Raw genomic sequence first — 20,748 nt, 5'->3', positions numbered from 1 at the left:
TTATGTTTTGGGTGGGTTTGACACGTTTTAGTTCAGTTTCCTGTGTTTCAGTTTGTTTCTATGGTTTTTCATTGATTAATAAAGTTGTACAACTGTGGCTTGTTTTGTTGATTGGTTAGTTGGCTCTATTTAAGCCCTGGCTGTGTCCGAAATTGTATACTCTCTTGAGTAGGTACTTATTTTGAATAAGTAATTACTTCACGACCACAAAAAAAAAAAAAAAAAAAAAAAAAAATATATATATATATATATATATACTATACTCATATATAGTATGAGTGTGTGTATATCCAGTATATCCAGCTGTATATAAAGAGCTGAGTGATAATTTAGTTGTTTTTTTGCAACAAAATAAAAAGTTCGGCAGTTGAGATTTACTATTTATAGTATATATTGCTTTACACGAGTATACTGTAAGTATGCAGGTAAAGTAGGCTCTACTTTACATCCAACTTTTGATATCTTTAATTTTTCAACGATATAATGAAATTCATCTGTTTTGCATTTTCTTTTATATTATCAGCAAAACAATTTGAGTGAGATTTACAATGATATAAGCCATACCTTTGATTCATACCCGTTCACCACCTCTGTTTTCTCACTCCGCCAGCCAAGAATGCCTGTTTTATTCCTGCAGAGACATCCGGGCACGTTACCAGGTGGCCGACGTGCCGTGCAGACAGAGGTGAGTCCAATATCACACATTTTATGATGAAGCTTATCCCAAAAGTGCTGGCTCACACTCTCAGCTTTACAGTAAAGCCAAAATAATAGGTTACGATGCCCTTCCTGTCTAAAATTTTAATTGCCGACAATGACTTGGCAATTGTTATGTTATGTGCTCACCTCTCAAAGGAGATGTTCCTGGTGTCAAGCTGCGTGGCCACCACGGGAGCGGATAGACGGGCCGCCACCTGTTCATCGCTGGGCTGCAGCGCCCCCAGAAGGTTAAAAGCGGTTGTGCACGATCTGGGGGAGGGGGATGGGGAGGCGGGAGAGGAAGTGTGGCACGGCAGCGTCTCGCAAAACACCAGCTGTCTGTCATGATCCACTTCCATTACCATGGCGCTGGAGTCTGAATGACAGGTGGAGAGAGAGCGCAAAAAGCCAATTAGAGACTGTGGCGAAGTGAGAATGAGGTTGTTTCCATGCCAATGATGGCTTGTTTGAAAGAAAGCTAAGCGAGAAGTGGCATTGACAACAAAAGCACAGATCAAACCCAAAATCTGATTTGAAGGTAACAGGCAGCTCAGCAACAAAATCAGTGCAGGAAAAAAAGCCATCACACTCACCTTGACCCCTGAATATAAAGCTGCGATTGCCTCTTTGCCAGGTCATTTGCTCAAATCCCATGAGTGTTGTGTCCACCCGCAGGCACTGGCCACTCTTCCAAACCCGATATGTGTCACTCGGACAGATACGAGACACGAGCGGAACTGGAAATAGAGGGAGAGTTCAACAATAGCAGGACATGAGGATGTGGAAAGAGGAAGAGCCTGTCCAAACATACTATTTACAGATGATTACAGCACGTATGACCTACCCCAGCTTGTAAACTCCCATTTCATCTCCACGTAAAAATCCTGCGCCTGAAATACAAGAGGGAGAGAGAAGGTTAGTGCATACAGTGGGAGGCCGAAAGTGAGAGACAGATCGCTCTGCAGGGAAAGACATGAATAATAAAACTCCCGGAGAGATGAGGAGCGGGGAGAACCAGAGAGCTCGCACATCCATCATAAGCAAAAGGAAGAAAGCTACAGGGGTGCTCAAGGTTGAAAGAAAAACTGGTAAAGACAAGGAAAAGAGAGGTCTTGCAAACAAACCCAGTGGTTCCCTATTAACCTGTTTGTTTGTATATCTGTATGCAAGAATCTACTGGAATGAGGGCTCAGGTGTGCAGGCAGCAGGTGCTTGGTACGATGCTGTTTGTTAAGCTCATGCCTGGTTGTTTTGTCATTAACAGGTTCAGGGTTTATTTACCTGTCGGAGTCTCTCCAGCAGTCGCGGGATCCCTGCCAGTCTCTTAGTGGTGCGCTGATAGTCACGGTAACGCAGCACCAGCCGCACCAGCTCCGGGTTACGCGTGCTAATGGCCTCCTGCAACACTGACAGACAGGAGGTAAAGTTTCAAGAGACACCAAAATTAGGGATGCATGATATATTTATGCTATTTACTTTATTTATTCAGTAGCTTTGCCATCATTAAATGCTCACTTAAAGTTAATCTTTAAAAACACTAATAAATGTATAAACACTAATGCTTTTTATATAATTTTTATTCTGTACATGATATTGTTGAGATACCTAAATTTACCAGTACCATTTAAAAAAAATATATACATTTTTTGGAGTTTTATTATGAATTTATTTAAACACAATGACTTTCTTTTTATTCTTATTATTACGTTGTGTTGTAGCGCTTTGGGTTTGAGAAAAGTGCAATATAATTCCAGAAATCAGTTATTTACTACCTTTACTACCTTTCAAAAGTTTGAGGTTGGTAAGACTTTATTAATGTTTTCAAAAAAAGCTCTTATGCTCACCAAGGCTGCAATTATTTGATCTAAAATTGTGTAATATTATTGCCAATTAAAATATTCTATGTTTTCTATTAAAATGTAATTTATTCCTGTGATCAAAGCTGAATGTTCAGCATCATTGCTCCAGTTTTCAGTGTCACATGATCCTTCAGAAATCATTCTAATATGCTGATTTCATATTATTATCAATGTTGAAAACTGTTGTGCTGCTTAATATTTTTGTTTAAACTGAGATAAAAAAAAAATTCAGAATTATTTGATGAATAGAAAGAGCAGCATTTATTTGATATAGAAATCTTTTGTAACATTTGAATGTCTTTACAGTCTTTTGATCAATTTAAAGCATAATTTAAAAAATTTAAGAATTAATTTCTTTCAACAACAAAAAAAATATTTTCAATCAATCAATCAATCAATTTTATTTATATATAGCACACTTAAAACAACCAAGGTTGACCAAGGTGCTTCACAGGTTAAATACAACAAAAAATATTTTGAACGGTAGTGTAAATAATTATCAGCTTATCATATTGGGCAGAAAGTGGCTGGAGTTTCTTGCTGTATTACCTGTCCAGCAATTTCTGTTTTCTTTGCTGACATCAGCTCCATGCTGGACTAACAGACGGGCGCAGTCTAAATGACCCAGTGTCACGGCCAGGTGCAAAGGAGTCCGACCCCGTGGGTCCAACACTTCTAAATCAACCTTTAAGACATAGAGAGAGATTTGTTTTAATGACCACTTCATGCAGTAAAATATTTGACAAACACAATTTTATGTTTCTGCCCTAGAACAGAGATCCGACAGAGCAGTGGCCTAGTGGTTGACGCATGTTCTCCAGAGATGCAGAACTTTTGTGCTAAAATACAGGTTTGAATAAGACATTGTGTCCCAACCCATTCCCCCCTATTTTTTTGTACTGTTCTATTAAGCATGTATAGAGGCCTAAACAGTTTAGAGCAATTTTGCTTTCTATTTTTAATTTTTCTTGTTCATCACTGTACTCATCAAAGTTGTTACTCCGGTAGTAACGGCAGAATGTCTGGACTCCATAGCACTTTCATTGGCCAAGGACCGCCCAGAGTCCATCTGCACTGTAAAAAATTTCTAACCCTCCCAAATCAAAAATTTCAAGTGACCGATAACATCTAAAATTTTTCAATTGGCCCAAGTGAAATTCTTGTTGCAATAGTCTGTTAACATTGGCTCCAATGAGAAATAATACGTCAGACTAATTGAAAAATTTAGATGTTATCGGTCACTTGAAATTTTTGATTTTGTAAAAAAAAATTACAGTGTGACTGACTTGTAAAGCAACCAATCACATTTTGTTTTGTTCAGAGTCATGTTTAGGGGCGTGAAAATGTAACGTCAATGTCCCTACAATAACAGACCGGCGTGTAATACTTTTGAAAACCCAGCGTTTAGTTGATCCTCCTGATAAGCGCACATTGTCACAGTTTGTAAACACGACGGCTTTCTTCTTCCATGAGGGGTTTTTGGTGTCACAATGGGTTTTTTTTCCAGGCGGGACCCGTTAAAAACGTGACACACACATCTCCAGAAAATCCTGTAGGATTCATCCAATCAAATGACGACTTCGAAACTTCTGAAGTGTTTCCAATTTGTGTGCAATATGCATCAGACATTCAGCCCAAATGTCTGTCTCAACCCCTTGATCTAAACCACTCCACCTAACCGTCAGTCACGTATATATGCCATGTTATAGTTTTTTATTTATTTTATTTTTTACACTTTTTATTCGTGTTTGTAGTTTCTTAACCAAATCTTCCAAAGCGCGATGGGTTGTGGGCAATACCAACTGTTACAATGTATCCACACTTCGAAAATCTACCGGAAACAGTAGACCATCCGTGGACTTTGGCATACTCTTTTCAAACATACTGCTTTGGGACAAACTTAATCTTATCTTACACACTATTTAGGATGGATAGTATGCACATTGCGACGCAGGGTGACACTAATCCAGTAGTGCTGATTCTGGATTCCAACATTCACCTTTCTTCTGAGGAACACAAAAGAAGATACATTTAAAGAATGTCTCTTAAGGTCCAGTGTTGTTTAGTATCTCATTGACTTTCAAAATATCCTGGTTTGCGTTCCGCTGAAGAAAGAAATGAGGTGTGAGTAAATGATGACATCATTTTCATTTTAGTGTGAACTATCCTTTTAACTGCAGTATATGAGGAATCTTGAGAAAGCCTTGAGAAAGCCTTCAGAAAGAAGGAAAGGAAAGCACCATTCTGGCCACCTGCTAACAGGTAAGAGGAAAAGATGGCAGAAGTGAAAGAGAACGATGGAAAAGAGAAGTGACAGGCGATAATTAAGGCATCACACTCGAACAGAACACAGACCGCGCTCACATGCCACGGTGAGAAATACTCCACACTCAAACTGAGATCCACGCTAAGCACACTGTGATTCCACGGTTGTGAAAACCAGCGGCGTGCCATACTGTTTCCTCCAGCTTCTCATCCGAGTGATCTCTCAATCTCTCGGTCCCTTCCGAGCCAGTCAACTCTGTAATAAACAGTCTCGAGAGTTTCGAAAGCGTTTATGAATCTCTTATGGGAGGATCATTTATAATAAGATCATCACTCACTGTCATCTAAACACCAACACAATCATTTCTTTCACCTCCACGTGCTACCAAACATTTCAGTAAATATGCTTGTGTTTATAGATGCAGGATGACCCATTAATCATTATTTGATGAGTTGGCCGGCTGTGGTCGTGTCCATATTTATAAGCCTACTCTCTGAAACCAAGGGCATGACAGGCAGTGCATGGTGAGTCGTGTATGTGGAGCAGAAATGAGAGTCAGGACAGCTTTATTTAGAGACTTGTATGTGAGCCATGTTTGCTGTTTTTAATGAAGCATTTTGATTGGCCGTGTGGTAATGGAAACATATTATTACCCGAGGGCTTAACTTGTGCTGCGAGAGCTGCTTTGGAGTTCTGTAAATTAACTCAGTGCACTTATTTACACTTCACACAAGGTGTGTGTATTCATTTGTGTTAGTTTTCGCGTCTGTGTGTGTGCCTTATTTATCCATAGTTAGTGGTGCTAGGATATGGCTATCACAAATTGCTCATGAACAAACCCCTAACTAACCCTAAGTACTAAACTTCAGCATGTAGCACGTCTAACTTTTCTGAGCGTTCAGACTGATTTTCCCCAGTGAGAGACCAAAAAATAGCCAAAAATCCCATAGATTTGCAATGCACTGAAGAAGGAACCCGAGTCATATCTAGAGACCAGAATATCAAAGCGATAGGCTCTTATAACTTAGGCCAGTAAAGAACCACCACAGCAACTACCTAGCAACAGGCTAACATCCACCCAGCCTACACTGGCAACACCCAGGCATTATATTTACCATTTTAGTTTCTTCAGAAAATGTAAATTCATATCAGTGTTATTTAAAGTATTATTTATTTTCCATAGTATTTATTAAGTTTTTTTTAATGTATTTATTATTATTATTATTTTTATATTTTCAGTTTTCATTTTAATTTTAGTTTGTTTTTGTAATTCTGTTATGTGCTTTTGTCATTTTTATTATTTAGTTTTTCTATAGGCTATATATATATTCAGTACTGTGCAAAAGTCTTAGGCACGTTAGTATTTTCACCCCCCAAAAAAAAGGTTTTAAGCCAGTTGTTTAGATATTTTACTGTAGTGTGTGAGTAGGAAATATCAGTTTACATTTCCAAACTATTTTTGCCAATTTATTGACATTAATTGTAATAATCCAGTGATATTTTTGTATGCACAATGAGTCTGACAACAGCCACTATGATCCACACGGAGATCTGATCTCACCATCATCGAGTCCATCTGGGATTACATGATTACAAGAAACAGAAAAAATAAATAAATAATAATCCAGAAGAACTGAAGCAACGTCTCCTAGACACTTGAAGAAATCTACCTGCAAAGCTACAGGACTGTGAGAAGTTTTAGGCACTTGTGTAAAAATTCTGTAAAGTCAGGATGCTTTCAAAAAATAATGTCATAAATAGATTTTATCTTTCAATTAACTTCTATTAACTAAATCAAATCAATATTTGGTGTGACCACCCTTTGCGTTTGCTATACACTTGCACATAGTTTTTCAGGTAGCTTTGTAGGAAGGTTTCTTTAAGTGTCTTGGAGACGTTGCCGCAGTTCTTCTGGATTTAGTCTGTGTCAGTTTTTTTTCTTTTTCTGTTTCTTCGTATAATCCCAGATAGACTCGATGATGGTGAGATCAAATCTCCATGTGGATCATACCGGCAGCTGTCAAACTCCTTGTGCATACAATTAATGGCAAAATAATTGTTTGTAAATGTAAAATGATATTTCCTACTGGCACGCTACAGCAAAATAACTGGCTTAAAACCATTTTCTTTTGTGAAAATACTAACGTGCCTAAGACTTTTGCACAGAAGAGCGACACAAGTAGAATCACACCAAGATGTAAACAGGGGAGCGATGTTGGCATCCAAAAAGATGTTAATTACAAGCAGATGTGCTAAATGTGAAAATGGTTAAGATAAATAAATCAGGTCATCAATAAAAAACAGTCTAAAAACTAGAACTGTTATGTACTAAAACAGTACAAACTCTCCTCTTTATCTATTGAGGACAGAGGCTGCATTCGAAATCGCATATTTCCCTATAGTAGGCGAAAATGTACAGTATGTGATGTGACACTAAAACTCATAAAACAGTAGGCAAAAAATACCCGGATGACCTACTTCTTCTAGCAAGATTCTGAAGATTCTGACGATGGACACTTTACCATCCCATGAGGCAACGGGAGAGGATTTATGAATGTCAGTGAAGCAACGCTGGTAGGTCACATGATAATGACAACATGGCGAATGTAGTATGCCCAGATTACATTCATACTACACACATTCGCTAACTCACGCAATTGATACTTTTCACACACTCTCACGCCACACATCCATTTTCTCACACAGAGAAAAAGACACTGATGACACCTACAGACAAGAGAGAACTGGTTACTTGATATGAAACAAATTCTCAGCACTCAGATTCTGTCAGTTTGATCACGAAATTCAACAATAAATACCGTTTTGGCGCTTGTAAATGTGACGTGACGGATCGCTGTATAGCGCCTCAGCTCAAGCACACCTGAACCGATCATACTCTTTACTACTAGACTAGTTCATAGTAAATAAACACGAATTAACAATAGGTATGTTGAAAGAGACAGTACAACTTAACGAAATGTATATGCCTCATTTAATTTAGATCAATCTGTTTTCCAACAGTGGAAAGAGGTCAATAAAACAGCTTGAGAACAATAGGCTATGTCACATAACTTACATTTACCTCAGGAAAGCCATTTAATGACCATAGCACGTTAGTTGGCAAGAAAAAATTGCTATAGAGAGGAGATTTGCTAAATATGTGCACAATATTACATGTTTATTATATTTTTACTTACATCATTGAAATATTATAACGTTGTTATTATAATAAAACACATTCTATTTATATTTGAGTTGTTATTTTTAACCTTTAATAATAATAGGCTACCAGCTGACAGGGCTCTCTGTATGTTCACAGCATTAGGTGAGGTTTTTTTCTTAAAAATTAACATGTATCTACTGAACTTAATAGAATCAAGGTCAGAATCAAATCCCAAGAATTTAATTAAAATCGTGAAATTTGTAACCATGTAAACATTGTTGTCACTAAACTTAATAAAATTCTGTTTAGTTACCAAATGTTTTGACAACCACAATACACTTATTGTGATGCAAGTTTTTATTTTATTTATTTATTCATTTTTTTTTTTTTACATCTAATCATCATGGTCCGTCCTCCAATCCACTAGTGACAGCTGCCTTAACTACACATTTTCCCGCTTACTAATTGGAGTGTAGCCTACCATAAATAAAAATAAATAAATAAAAATTAACTCTTGCCTCACCATGTTTATAAACAAATACACAAGATGATTAAGAACAAGAGTTAAAACCAATCAATAAATTCAATAAATAGGACGGATAAAACCAACACATTTGCACAAACGTAGCGAAAATGAGTGCTCCCCTACAGTTCGCATTCTCTTTAAGGCCACACCCACTCAGGAAATATAAAACAGTATAAAACCCCACGTAACTATTAAAAAAATGCATAGGAACAGTGAGAACAAAGTAAAAACAGTGATGGATCATGGAAGACAACTCCAAGGTCTCTACATCACAATATATATATATATATGTATAAAGTCACAATCATGTTATTGTTATTGTCACAGAAAACTCCTGTGTGTCCGACACTCTGCTCCGTAATTAGCCGGCCCCTTTCGCAACATCATGACGGCACTAAACAGCAACAACTGAGGCCCAGCGGCCCCTTGAGGGCCTCTAGCTAGAAAAACAGCAGCCTGGTCCCCAGAGTGAGATGAGTGCTACGAGAAAAGGGTGTGGATGGGTGGTGGGGGTGGGGGTTGCTATGGTAACCCTGGATGAGGAGTATGGATAGGAGATGCAGGACAAGGAGGGAAAACTGCAGTTTTAAGTGAATGATGGCTCTCTCACATCCGTCCTGTGTGGATCTCCAATCAACCCTGACACTAGAGATGGCTCAGATGACTGACAGAGAGAAGGAGATAACTGTCAGGAGGTGTACATGCTCTAGCCAGTGAGGGAGTGTATGAGATTGATAACTGGTTCTGAACGCTTCAGGGTGAGACGGAGAGTTACTCGGTAAGACAGATTAGCGGCTGTGAGAGGAGAAGGGTTCAGGAAACATCAGTTGTTACAAACTGGCCTTCTGGTGACCTGAAATGCTGCTATATGTCCCTCTGAGACACGCTAGACAAGACAACACACACACAATAACACAAACACAGACAGTCCCTTATCTCATCTCATCACACAGCCAAAAACAAATACAGACAACCACGCTGAATGTCTCTTGTCATGTGTTCCACAAACTTCCACCTAAACGCCATAGTTAATGGTGTTGATCACAAGTTAAGGATTTGAACATACCTCTAACACTATTCAATTTTGTCTCCTAACTCATCCAATATCAGTGCTATTTAAATCTAACTATACAGGGGTTTTTTTTTTTTGTTTTTTTTACGGACAGACAATAAAATGGGGATGAACTCCAGCAGACTTTAGGTATAAGAGCCACATATAATGGACCTGAATATACATTTAGGAGGTTATTTCTTCTTGCTAACCACGTAGCAATACACTACAAACCACTAATAAAACTTTACTTCTCCTTATAGCAACATTCTGGTAACCACCCACAACATCTTAGCATGATGGTGGTAAGGTTAGCATGGGGAAACTCAAATTTCAAACTTCCACTGTTACATATACTGTAAATATATATATATATATATATATATATATATATATATATATATATATATATATATAAACTGTATTATTTTGGTGGAAACTATGGTTACCATGCTAAGTCTTTGTAAGGTTTCTTGAGCAGTGAGGGTCAGCCATACGGAATAATAACAATAATAGCTGAATCCTACCTGAAACACCTACACATTACAGTTCTCCTGCTCTGACCGAAACTCGTCTATCCCACCTACACTGCCTCTCACTGACAGCCCTTAAACAAGCACACTTGCCTGCTGACATTCATGCACTGCATCAGACACAAGTGCACTAAATCAAATTCATGTTAATTACTAATCCTTCTCCGCCACATTGAAATAGACAGTATTACATCATCTAGGGCCTGTCCTCACATTTTAGTATAGATGCTCTTCCACATAACTGTCCATCTCTTCTTCCACACTCTCTCGCTCTCTCTCAGCCTGCTGGAGACTGCATTATTGATAGTCATCTCTGGCTGGTGCATCTGCTCTTGCACTCTTTCTGCCTTGGCTAATGTTCTCTGGCAGCTACTTAAACCAACATCAATCTTTCATTGGACGTCCAAACTGTGTATGTGGGAGGCAGGCAGAAGAAAATCATATGTGTGTGTGTGTATGTGCAAATCACAGCATGCAATGGATTCTGCTGAAGACTTTGCACAGGCTCTCTTGTGTGGCCGTGTGCATAAAAATGTGCATACATGCATAGATATACACACACACAATCTGTTCTGCACATAAATGGAATCATGTGCTTCAGCGCTTTCACTTAAATGAGCATTTGTTTGAAGACAGACAAGGCAGAACAACATCAACGCACAGAAGCACTTAAAGGCTGTGATGTGCCAGAAGAATGAAATGAATTGCATAGACAAGGATGCAACCCAGGAGAGAAGTGAACAAGAACATACAAATTCTTTAAATAAGTCTAGGCAGACATATTGTGAGGAAGGAAAAGGGAGGGAGAAATATGGGCTCTTGTTCGACTTTTTATGCGCTGTTGTGTCACAGGAGGTTGACACACACCCACGGTGTGGTTTGTATTCTGGAGATTGGCATCCAGGGCTCAGGCTATAAGGGCTGATGCGACCGTCTCATAGTGTGGGAGGTAGAAACCAACGGAGCTTGCACCAAAACACAATGGTACAGCCATTACTTTTTAACTAAATGTCAGTGGAAAAGAATACAGTAGAAACGTCACAATGGGACAAGAAGGATTACGTAAAAGCTCCATTTCACACTCAAAACCTTCGGATATGGCCAGTTTAGCATCCATCCTGGATATCCAAGCATTCTGATTGTGCCGGTGATGACATGTCTTTTGCTTTATTCCGGTAAATGCCACAGAGCTGGTGGGTTGAGATAAGAGGAAGTGTGAGGTCATAGTGAAACTTTATATATTATATTTGTATATTATATTTTGAAGAATATTTCAACTGCTTTTGTCCATATAATGAAAGTCAATGGGGTCCAAAACCACACTGGCTTTCGTTGTATGGACAAAAGCTTTTTTCCAAAATTTATTTTGTGTTCCGCAAAGAAAAGAAAGTCACACAGGTTTGCAGCGACCAGTGTTTTTTTAGTTACTATTATAGTATTTATTCATATTTTGAATTAGCTTTTATTTTTATATTTTAATTTTAATTTAAGTTTTAGTAATTTTTCTTTTGTGTTTTTTTAATATATATATATTTTTTAAATCCTTTTAGTACTTCAACTTAAATTTATTTTGGTTCAGTTAGTTGCAAAGGCAACATTTTCATTTTTAAAATTGTTAATTTTTTTTATCTATTGCTTATATTTTATTTCAGCTTTATTTCAATTAACAAATTTAATACAGTCGTTGTAGTTTTTGTTTTAGTTAACAATAACACTGGGAGCATAAAGGGCAATATGAGGGCGAGTAAATGCTGACTTAACTTTTTGGGGAACTATCCCTTATCAAGGAAAACACTGACGCACTTTAGTACACTATATGGTTTGAGATTATGTTTGCATATCCAAAATAGAATAGGGGAATGTTTACTGGAAAAACAAACATATGTAAATCACAGAGATGAGTAGTGCTGATGAAATAGAGCCTTGTAGTATTCTCCAACAGGCAAATCCAGCACAGTTCAGACGCCTACTCAGGTCATAGAAAATAGTAAAAATTGTATGTGTGTGCGCCTGTATTTGATTGTGTGTTCCTACTTATTATTTCAAGTTAAATTCAGATCATAAACTATAAAATAATATTCAATTGCTACTTTAATCTCCTTATTTTCAATTTACAAGCTCTGTCTGCCACTGTCCTTGTCAATCTGTTGAAAGCTTTGGTCACACTTTAGAATACCGTTCCGTCATTAATGAATAACTACACAGGAGAAACTGAGTAACGCAATATTAACATTCTAGTAACTGCTATTACGGCAACTATCAAGAAACTCTGATTAACTAGTAGTAAATAGTACTGCTCGGTTGATGGAGGTAATTCACTATTATCTACTCAGTAACTACTATTTATATATATATTTTCATACCTATAGAGGACTACTAAGAACTACTACAGGTTCATAATTAATGTGAATAATGCATAATGTACAATCCAGCTCAAGTATTCAAGACTCAAGTATTACCAAATCCTTCAGAAGGAATTAATAATTATTTGGAACAGTATTTTAAAGTGAAAAGCATGACAACTCTCTAGTAATGGCTGAAGTCATTGTAAACTTTTGAGGTTTTTTAAGGTTTTGGATAGTAATTGCTTCTGAAGGATGTAGCAATACTTGAGTCATTACTAGTGGGTTACCATGATCTTCACTTTAGAATACTGGCCAGTAATTCCTTTAGAAGGATTTGGTAATACTTAAAGGGATAGTTCACTTTCAAATGAAAATTCTGTCATCATATACTCACCCTCATGTTGTTTCAAACCTGTATGAATTTATTTCTTCTGCTGAACACAAAGGAAGATATTTAGAAGAATGGCAGTAACCAGGCAGTTTCTGGGTCCCATTGACTTCCATAGCATGAAAAAAATATACTATACAGGTTTGAAACAACATGAGGGTGAGTATATGATGACAGAATTTTCATTTTAAAGTGAACTATCCCTTTAAGTCATGACTAAAACCTTACAAAAACCTCAAAAGCTTACAATGACTTCAGTCATTAAAAGGGAGTTATTATGCTTTTCACTTTAGAATACTGATCCAAGTAATAGGTCATTTATGTTGAAGTACTTGAGTAATTACTAGTAGGTAACTATAATCTTTATTTTAGAATTTATTATACATTGTGCATTACTCTCATTAATTACGAACATGTATATAGATCTTTGTAGTCCTCTGGGAGGTGAAAAATAGTAGATACTGATTAGATAATAGTGAATTACCTCATTCAACTGTGCGCTACTTACTCATTTGTTAATTGTACTTTAGATTTAATATTATCACATGGAATCAATGTTGATGCCGTTGAAATTCTACAGCAGAGCAATGATATCTCAGATCATTATCTAGTCTCGTGTATACTTCATTTAGCCAAGGCTGCAAAGTCGACTCCGTGTTACAAATATGTTAGACCTATCACTTCTGCCACTAAAGATGGCTTTATTAATAATATTCCTGATCAGTTTCATCTCCTCAGCATCCAAGATAGCTTAGAAGAACTATTGCGACAGAAATGTTTGACTCTCTCTTTTCCAGCACCTTAGACACAGTTGCTCCTTTGCGCTTAAAGAAGAAAAATAGTCCAACGACGTGGTACAACGAGCACACTCAGGCCCTTAAGAGAGCAGCTAGAAAAATGGAGCGCAACTGGAAGAAAACAAAACTAGACGTTTTTTCGCATTTCATGGAAAGAGAGCAAGATTACGTATAGAGAGGCCTTAAAACCTGCTAGATCTGCTTATTTTTCAAACCTATTAGAAGAAAACAAACACAACCCTAGGATTTGAAACAGTGGCTAAATTAATAAATCTTCAACCCCAGACGTTTACAAGCAGCACAGCAGTAATGACTTTATGAACCTCTTCACTTACAAGATTGATCATATCAGGGAGAAAATTATAACTATGCAACCGTCTACTACAGTATCGCATCAGGCAGTGCATTGTAGTGTCCCTAAGGAAAAATTTGATTCATTCATTGCAATAGGAGAGGAAGAATTTGAAAGAAATGCTTCCAGAGGTCATCCTCTTCTTAATATCATTAATTCATCTTTGTCACTAGGATATGTACCAAAAACTTTTAAGCTGGCTATTATTAAACCGCTTCTAAAAAAAACGCAACTTGATCGTACAGAATTAGTCAATTACAGGCCGATCTCGAATCTACCTTTTCTGTCAAAGATACTAGAAAAGGCGGTATCATCACAACTATGTTCCTTTTTAGAAAGAAATGATATCTGCGAGGATTTCCAGTCAGGATTTAGACCGTTCCATAGAACTGAGACTGCTCTCATTAGAGTCACAAATGATTTGCTCTTATCATCCGATCGTGGTTGTATCTCGCTATTAGTGTTACTTGATCTTAGTGCTGCATTTGATACTATTGACCACAACATTCTTTTAAATAAACTCGAAAATGATGTTGGCATTAGTGGAATTGCATTAGCATGGTTTAAATCATACTTATCTGACCGTTATCAGTTTGTAGCAGTAAATGAAGAGATGTCTCAACGATCACAAGTTCAGTATGTTGAACCACAAGGCTCAGTACCAGGACCGTTGCTGTTCACTCTGCACATGCTAAAAGGGTACTTAAGAGATATCATTAGGAAGCATGGCATTAGTTTTCACTGTTATGCTGATGATATGCAGCTCTATATTTCTTCACGCCCTGACGAAACTTACCAATTCACAAAATTAACGGAATGCAAAGCTGATATAAAAAACTGGATGACTAGTAATTTCCTACTACTTAATTCTGAAAAAACAGAGATTCAAAAAACTTCCTCACGTAATAACCTAGAATACTGTCTAACAATTGATGGCTGCTCTGTCAAGTCTTTGTCGTCGTTTAGGAACCTGGGAGTGCTCTTTGATACCAATCTTTCATTTGAAAGCCACCTTTCTAGCATCTGTAAAACCGCATTCTTCCATCTTAAAAATATATCTAAATTACGTCATATGCTCTCATTGACAAATGCGGAACAATTAGTTCATGCGTTCATGACATCAAGGCTAGATTATTGTAATGCTCTACTGGGCAGTTGCCCTGCACGCTTAATAAACAAACTACAGCTGGTCCAAAACGTAGCAGCTCGAGTTCTTACCAGAACCAGGAAGTATGACCATATTAGCCCGGTTCTGTCAACACTGCATTGGCTCCCTATTAAACATCGTATACATTTTAAAATATTGCTGATTACTTACAAAGCACTAAATAGTTTAGCGCCACAGTACTTGAGCGAGCTCTTAACGCATTATAGTCCTTCACGTCTATTGCAATCTCAAAATTCCAGCCAGTTGATATTTAGAATATCAAAATCGACTGCTGGCGGTAGATCCTTTTCCTATTTAGCACCAAAACTTTGGAACAGTCTTCCTGACGTTGTCCGGGAAGCAGACACACTCTGTCAGTTCAAATCTAGACTAAAAACACATCTCTTTGAGCATACACATAACACATTATTAAAACAACTGTTTCTCCCCTGTGAAGGCCTCTTTCCCTTTACCTCTGTACAGATAAAACGCTGTTTTAACCGGAGCAAACAGAGAGTTTCCACAACGGTGTTAAGGTGTAAAGCTGCTTTGAAACAATAATTCCGGTTCGCGTGGCTACACGGAAGCGATACAAATTCTGTATTATAAATTTTAAGGCCAGACAAGTAGTTTGTTGAGGGTTGGTTTGTAAAGGAGGACTACACGCTTGCGCACATATATACACATATATAATAGATACATACTAGACTAAACACGTAATACGCATGTGCACACCATCAGCGTTCTCACAGGTTCACATTTTTAAAGTTTGCACAGAGAGAACTTAAGGGTTTTCTGCTACAACGGTGTCGTGTTAGTGGCCCTTAGTTAATAACTACTAACGTGACGGAAGTGAATCAATCAAAACAATCAATAACTTTAGCTGGACAATAACTTTATCCTAGAGCTGCTGTAAAGCCAAAACAATCTCTGTTACTTTAATTTCCTATTATCACTGTAAAGCTGCTTTGAAACAATCTATGTTGTTAAAAGCGCTATATAAATGAAGGTGACTTGACTTGACTTTAATTTATTGACAAGTCATGTTTAACGTGATAGTTCCATCCTTAAAATCTTCTATAGTACAATATAATGTAAGTCCCCAGATTCTTCACGTCAGTGAATAAATCCATAAATCTGCTTTAACTGTTCGTGTGCTCTCATGGTCTGGTGGTAAACTTTTGTTAAGCTTGTCTCAGTTCTAATCTGCCCTTGTATAGTTTTTTTTTCTTTTTCTCATTAAAACCAAAGCTTGAACCCTGTTTCAAGAGCAGGGACACGTTTGTGTGCATTTTGTTCTGTGATTTAACCGGAGCAAACAGAGAGTTTCCACAACGGTGTTAAGGTGTAAAGCTGCTTTGAAACAATCTGCATTGTATAAAGCGCTAAATGAAGGTGACTTGACTTGACTTAAGCGATAGCTTGAATCGCTCATCTGTGTGAAGACTGTGCACGAGCCTGATAACAGCGGCAATGAACACTCAGTATGATTTAAAAAACAACACATTCCAGCACCAGATTGCCTCTTATTTATCAAATGAACAAAATTAATCTAGTCAACTAGAGATTTTCATTTGTATTAGGTGTCCGTGCCGCTAAAAGTGGTGGGGCCAGTATCGCCTCTGACAAAAAGTGGGGACAGCTGTCCCAGCCGCAAATTACACCTACTAGAATGTTAATATTGCATTACACATTTGTTCCTGCATGGTTATTCATAAATGAAGGAACAGCATTCTAAAGTGTTACCAAAGCTTGCCATAAGTTAACCAAATCGCAGCAACCCCCTCCCCACCGCCCAACACTCGTCCCCTGAGACAACGCTCTGTAGCAATTAGTGTTGGGTTACGGGTGGAGTGCAGGAGGGCCGAGGGTTGAAGAAGAGAGGTAGTATATCAAACGAGAAAACTGAACAGATGTGTAGACAATGGCAAATGTGCTGATGGAGGGCCCCGTGTTGTTGCGTATTTGCTGAGACACTGCTGACTTCACTCAGAAGACTCTGTAAATACATCACCCGGCAGTGCTCTTCTCTCTGGTTTCCTCATTCAATCACCCACTCTATCCATTCTCAATTTCCTGCCGCTCTCCTCCAAGCTGTCATCTGTCCACTTCCTCCCCCGTGACTGTTTTATGGCACCGTCAAAGCAAACTGCAAATTGAGCTTCTTCTCCCCTTGATAACTTCTTTTTCCTCCTCCACCACCTGATCTCTTTGCTATTCACGTCCTTCGCTCTCCTCCGTCCTAATAGCTTGTTTCCCCTCTTTGTTCTTTCACTGACACCTAACATCTAGCCCATAATCCTGTGTGCTGCTGGTGCAGCAACTTTTCCCCTTGTCAGGGTGGCTACGTGTGCCTCATTCACAGGAGAGGAACAATCGAGACAGCATTGACCTCCCTTCGCTCCTCGTGCCGTCCCTAGAGGGACTCGGTTTGACTCATCGAGCCTACCATGCCAAACGTGGCTAGATTATGCTGTCAGCGGCCTGTAAATCACCTAAACTGGAAGTGCTTTATATCGCAGTGATCACGAAGAGGGTTAGGGGTCTGAATTATTACCGTCAGCCTGAGTCATAAAAAACGGCACAGGAACAAGAGTTTGTTTGGGGTTTGGAAAGATGGAATTGTGAATGGCTGCTGTAACTGAGATGGATGACTTTGTTCAAATGAGTTATAGTTATTTACTCATTAGACAGAGAGTTAAACCAGAATAGGGAAAGTCTGATGAAGAGCATACACAAAGTTTTTTTTACTGGCATCTGTGGTTCCATGAAGAACCTTCAACATTCAACATTTAACATTCTTTTTTGTTTATGGTGGAAAAAGTTTCTTTAGATTATTAAAATATTCTTCACACTAGGAAAAAAGGTTCTTTTAAAAACTGCTGACTGAAAGGTTCTTCTATATGGCATTGCAGTGAAAACTTTAGGAACCTTTATTTTTAAGAGTGTACAGGCCTTGATACAACCTGAAGTGGACAATCAGCTCTGCAATCTCAATTAGTCTTCTTATATAAACTTCTGCTTGTTATAGAAAAATGCATTCTGATTTTCATTGTGGCCTCTTCCAATGCATTCTAATGTGGCTCTTTATCTTTATAATAGGAGTAGCTTGACATGTTACCCCAACAAATTGTGTATTATAAGTCTATTGTATAATATAATATTAAATCTTTTATTTTATATTTTAACTGGAATAAATTTGAATAGCAATGTTTTAATGAGTTTCTTTTTTTTACCATTATTTGTCTATTGATCTATTTGTAGTGTTTTTCTCTCGAATAGATTAAAGATGAATGCCACACCGATTTATGGACTATGTCCACAAATCAGTGGATTAATGTTGCATTAAAGTTAAAATTAAGCGACAGATCTTTTCCTCCGTACTGTAATGTATACATAAATGGATTATCAACAAAGAAAAAAAAGTAGGACAGGAACTTGATTGGATGGAGGCAGATCTGAAGTCTACTGTAAGGACTAAATGATTGGAGAAGTCAAGCGTCACCAGGGAGAAGTCTGTCATTTGACGGAAAGTTAAGACATTCTGATTAAAGATTAAGAGGTCAAAACAACTGTAAAAAATAAACATGCATGGATGAATCATTCACAATAAGATCAATAACGTGCATTTAGAAAATACATAGGGTGAATTTTCATTTCATGCCGACTTTACTCTTTTGAAGATGGTTGATCATAAAAAATCAGTCTTCTACTAAATTAACCTATATGAGCTATTGAACTTATTTATATTTATTTATTCCTTTCACCCTTACATTTAATATAAATATTCCAACATCATTTGGCTTTTTTGTAGCTCTGCACAGTATCAAATTTAAATTAATTACAGAATAATTCCACACTATTTCATGGAATAATGCATTGGATTAATCATTCTTCTGAAGAAGAATGATGAGAAAGACAAACACACCCTCTCCCGACACACCATATCCTCAGGAACTGTGATTGCTGATCTGTAAGCATTATTCACCCACAGCCTTTGTATGCAATGCCACTTTATTCTGCTCTGTGTTTAAAGCATCTCAGATCGAAATACAATTCAACTGCATTTCTGATCATGTTTCAGCATTAAATTGACAGACGCGTAACATGAGAAGGTGTGGACAATAGGGACTGTGTCGAAACTAGTGAGCTACATAGACAGCATTTTTACGCGTTCGAACGTTACGATACGCCCAAAAATGCGGTCTATGTAGGCAACTCAATAGGTTTGAAGACACAGCCAGGGTGTGAGGTTTTTGACATGCTTTTCTGTTTGTAGTTGGCATATCAGCAAACCACTTATATAAATGGGTATGTAACTAATGAACCAGAAAACAAAGAAAAATCACTTTTTCGCCCTTGCATCACAGATTACAAGCCACATGAAGTACCAGAATCAGTTTCCCTATCAAACGCACGGCCCGTTCCTCACAGCATCATCCGCCGCGATACAGGAACGCGGAAACGAATGCATCTTACCTGCTCGCGCGCTGAGAGCTCTTTCTCCAGCTGCCGGTGTTTGTTATGCCACACCAGATAATGCAGGTGGTAGCGACTCTTCTCCGGAGTTTTTCTGGCAGAAATCATCCTCAGTGCATAGTTCGCTGCTGCTCTCTCTCCCGTTCCGTTTCCCTGCTTTTGTGCGATATCAGTTACTTTTGTAAAGGGCGCGTGCTATATTATTATTGCTGAGACGACCGATAAGGGCATTTCTCTCCCTTTTCGTATCCAGCATCCCTTTTTGCATAGTAGCTTGGCATTCAATGTCTCTATGTTGAAAGGCAATTTAAAGCTAACGCGTGTGTAATAATGCTCTCCGTTGCGTTCTCCACTCCTCCTAGTCTCAGTGTCTCTCTTCTCCCTCTCCTGTCTCACTCAAACGCGCGCGCACACACACGCTCTCTCGCTCGCGGAGGCTGAGGCAGGGCTCTCGAAAGCGACTTGCACCTACAGTAGGCTATATGAGCCATTGAACTTCAGTGTGTGATTCTGTCATACATGCTGATGCTGCTCACTGCGCCATGGGAGAGGATATAGAGAGAACATCTCATGCTGCCATCTGTCTAAATACTTAATAAATATCTCATAGATGCTATATAATTTCTTAACAGAAGCAGAACATAAATTAAATTCTAGATTACAGTTATTCTATACAGAATGGAACATAATAGAACGAAACAACTATTGTGCTGATTTTATCATGTTTTCATGTTTTAATGCTGTTTTAATTGTTCTGTCAAAATAAATGTCCCATGACTGCCATAGAATCAAATTGAGTTTTGTTCAACTTTGATTTTAATATTTCTATACTTAAAATAAATATTGTGCTGATATTATTCATATCTATTGATAATAATATATAAACGTTTACCTTTATCCATATCATGCATCCATCTAAACCAGAGGACTAGACATTAATATTAGCCATATAGCTAAAACTGCAAAATGACCAAATATTCAAGTTTATTAATAATATTGCTTTCTCACATAAAACATGATCTCAATACATAAACATGTCAGTGGTCACATGTGTTGCTGCAGTGGAAACCCAATTTTTACAATTTTGAAGTAACTAATGGATTCATATTATAAAATTCCAAATGATGTCAAAGTAACGTTAAA

At 37.8% G+C, this 20,748-nt stretch overlaps 1 protein-coding gene across 2 annotated transcripts in view; it reads right to left on the bottom strand.

The window, feature by feature from the left end:
• ankrd13b (ankyrin repeat domain 13B) overlaps positions 1 to 19,974 on the bottom strand; it is a 30,247-nt gene extending 10,273 nt beyond the window's left edge. For both annotated transcript variants that reach the window (XM_084126966.1, XM_084126967.1), the window contains exons 1-7: positions 19,606 to 19,974; positions 3,108 to 3,243; positions 1,981 to 2,105; positions 1,544 to 1,589; positions 1,293 to 1,436; positions 847 to 1,075; positions 565 to 631 (exon numbers count right to left, since the gene is read on the bottom strand). In XM_084126966.1, the coding sequence (XP_083983092.1) occupies positions 565 to 631; positions 847 to 1,075; positions 1,293 to 1,436; positions 1,544 to 1,589; positions 1,981 to 2,105; positions 3,108 to 3,243; positions 19,606 to 19,713 (855 nt within the window). In that variant the 5' untranslated portion in view covers positions 19,714 to 19,974. The remainder of the gene's footprint in view (positions 1 to 564; positions 632 to 846; positions 1,076 to 1,292; positions 1,437 to 1,543; positions 1,590 to 1,980; positions 2,106 to 3,107; positions 3,244 to 19,605) is intronic.
• Positions 19,975 to 20,748: the final 774 nt, after the last annotated feature.

Source organism: Abramis brama, assembly GCF_963993115.1.
Source record: "Abramis brama genome assembly, chromosome: 10".
Lineage (NCBI taxonomy): Eukaryota > Metazoa > Chordata > Actinopteri > Cypriniformes > Leuciscidae > Abramis > Abramis brama.
Note: the sequence above shows the minus strand (reverse complement) of the source record. Positions and strands in the feature narration are given on the sequence as shown.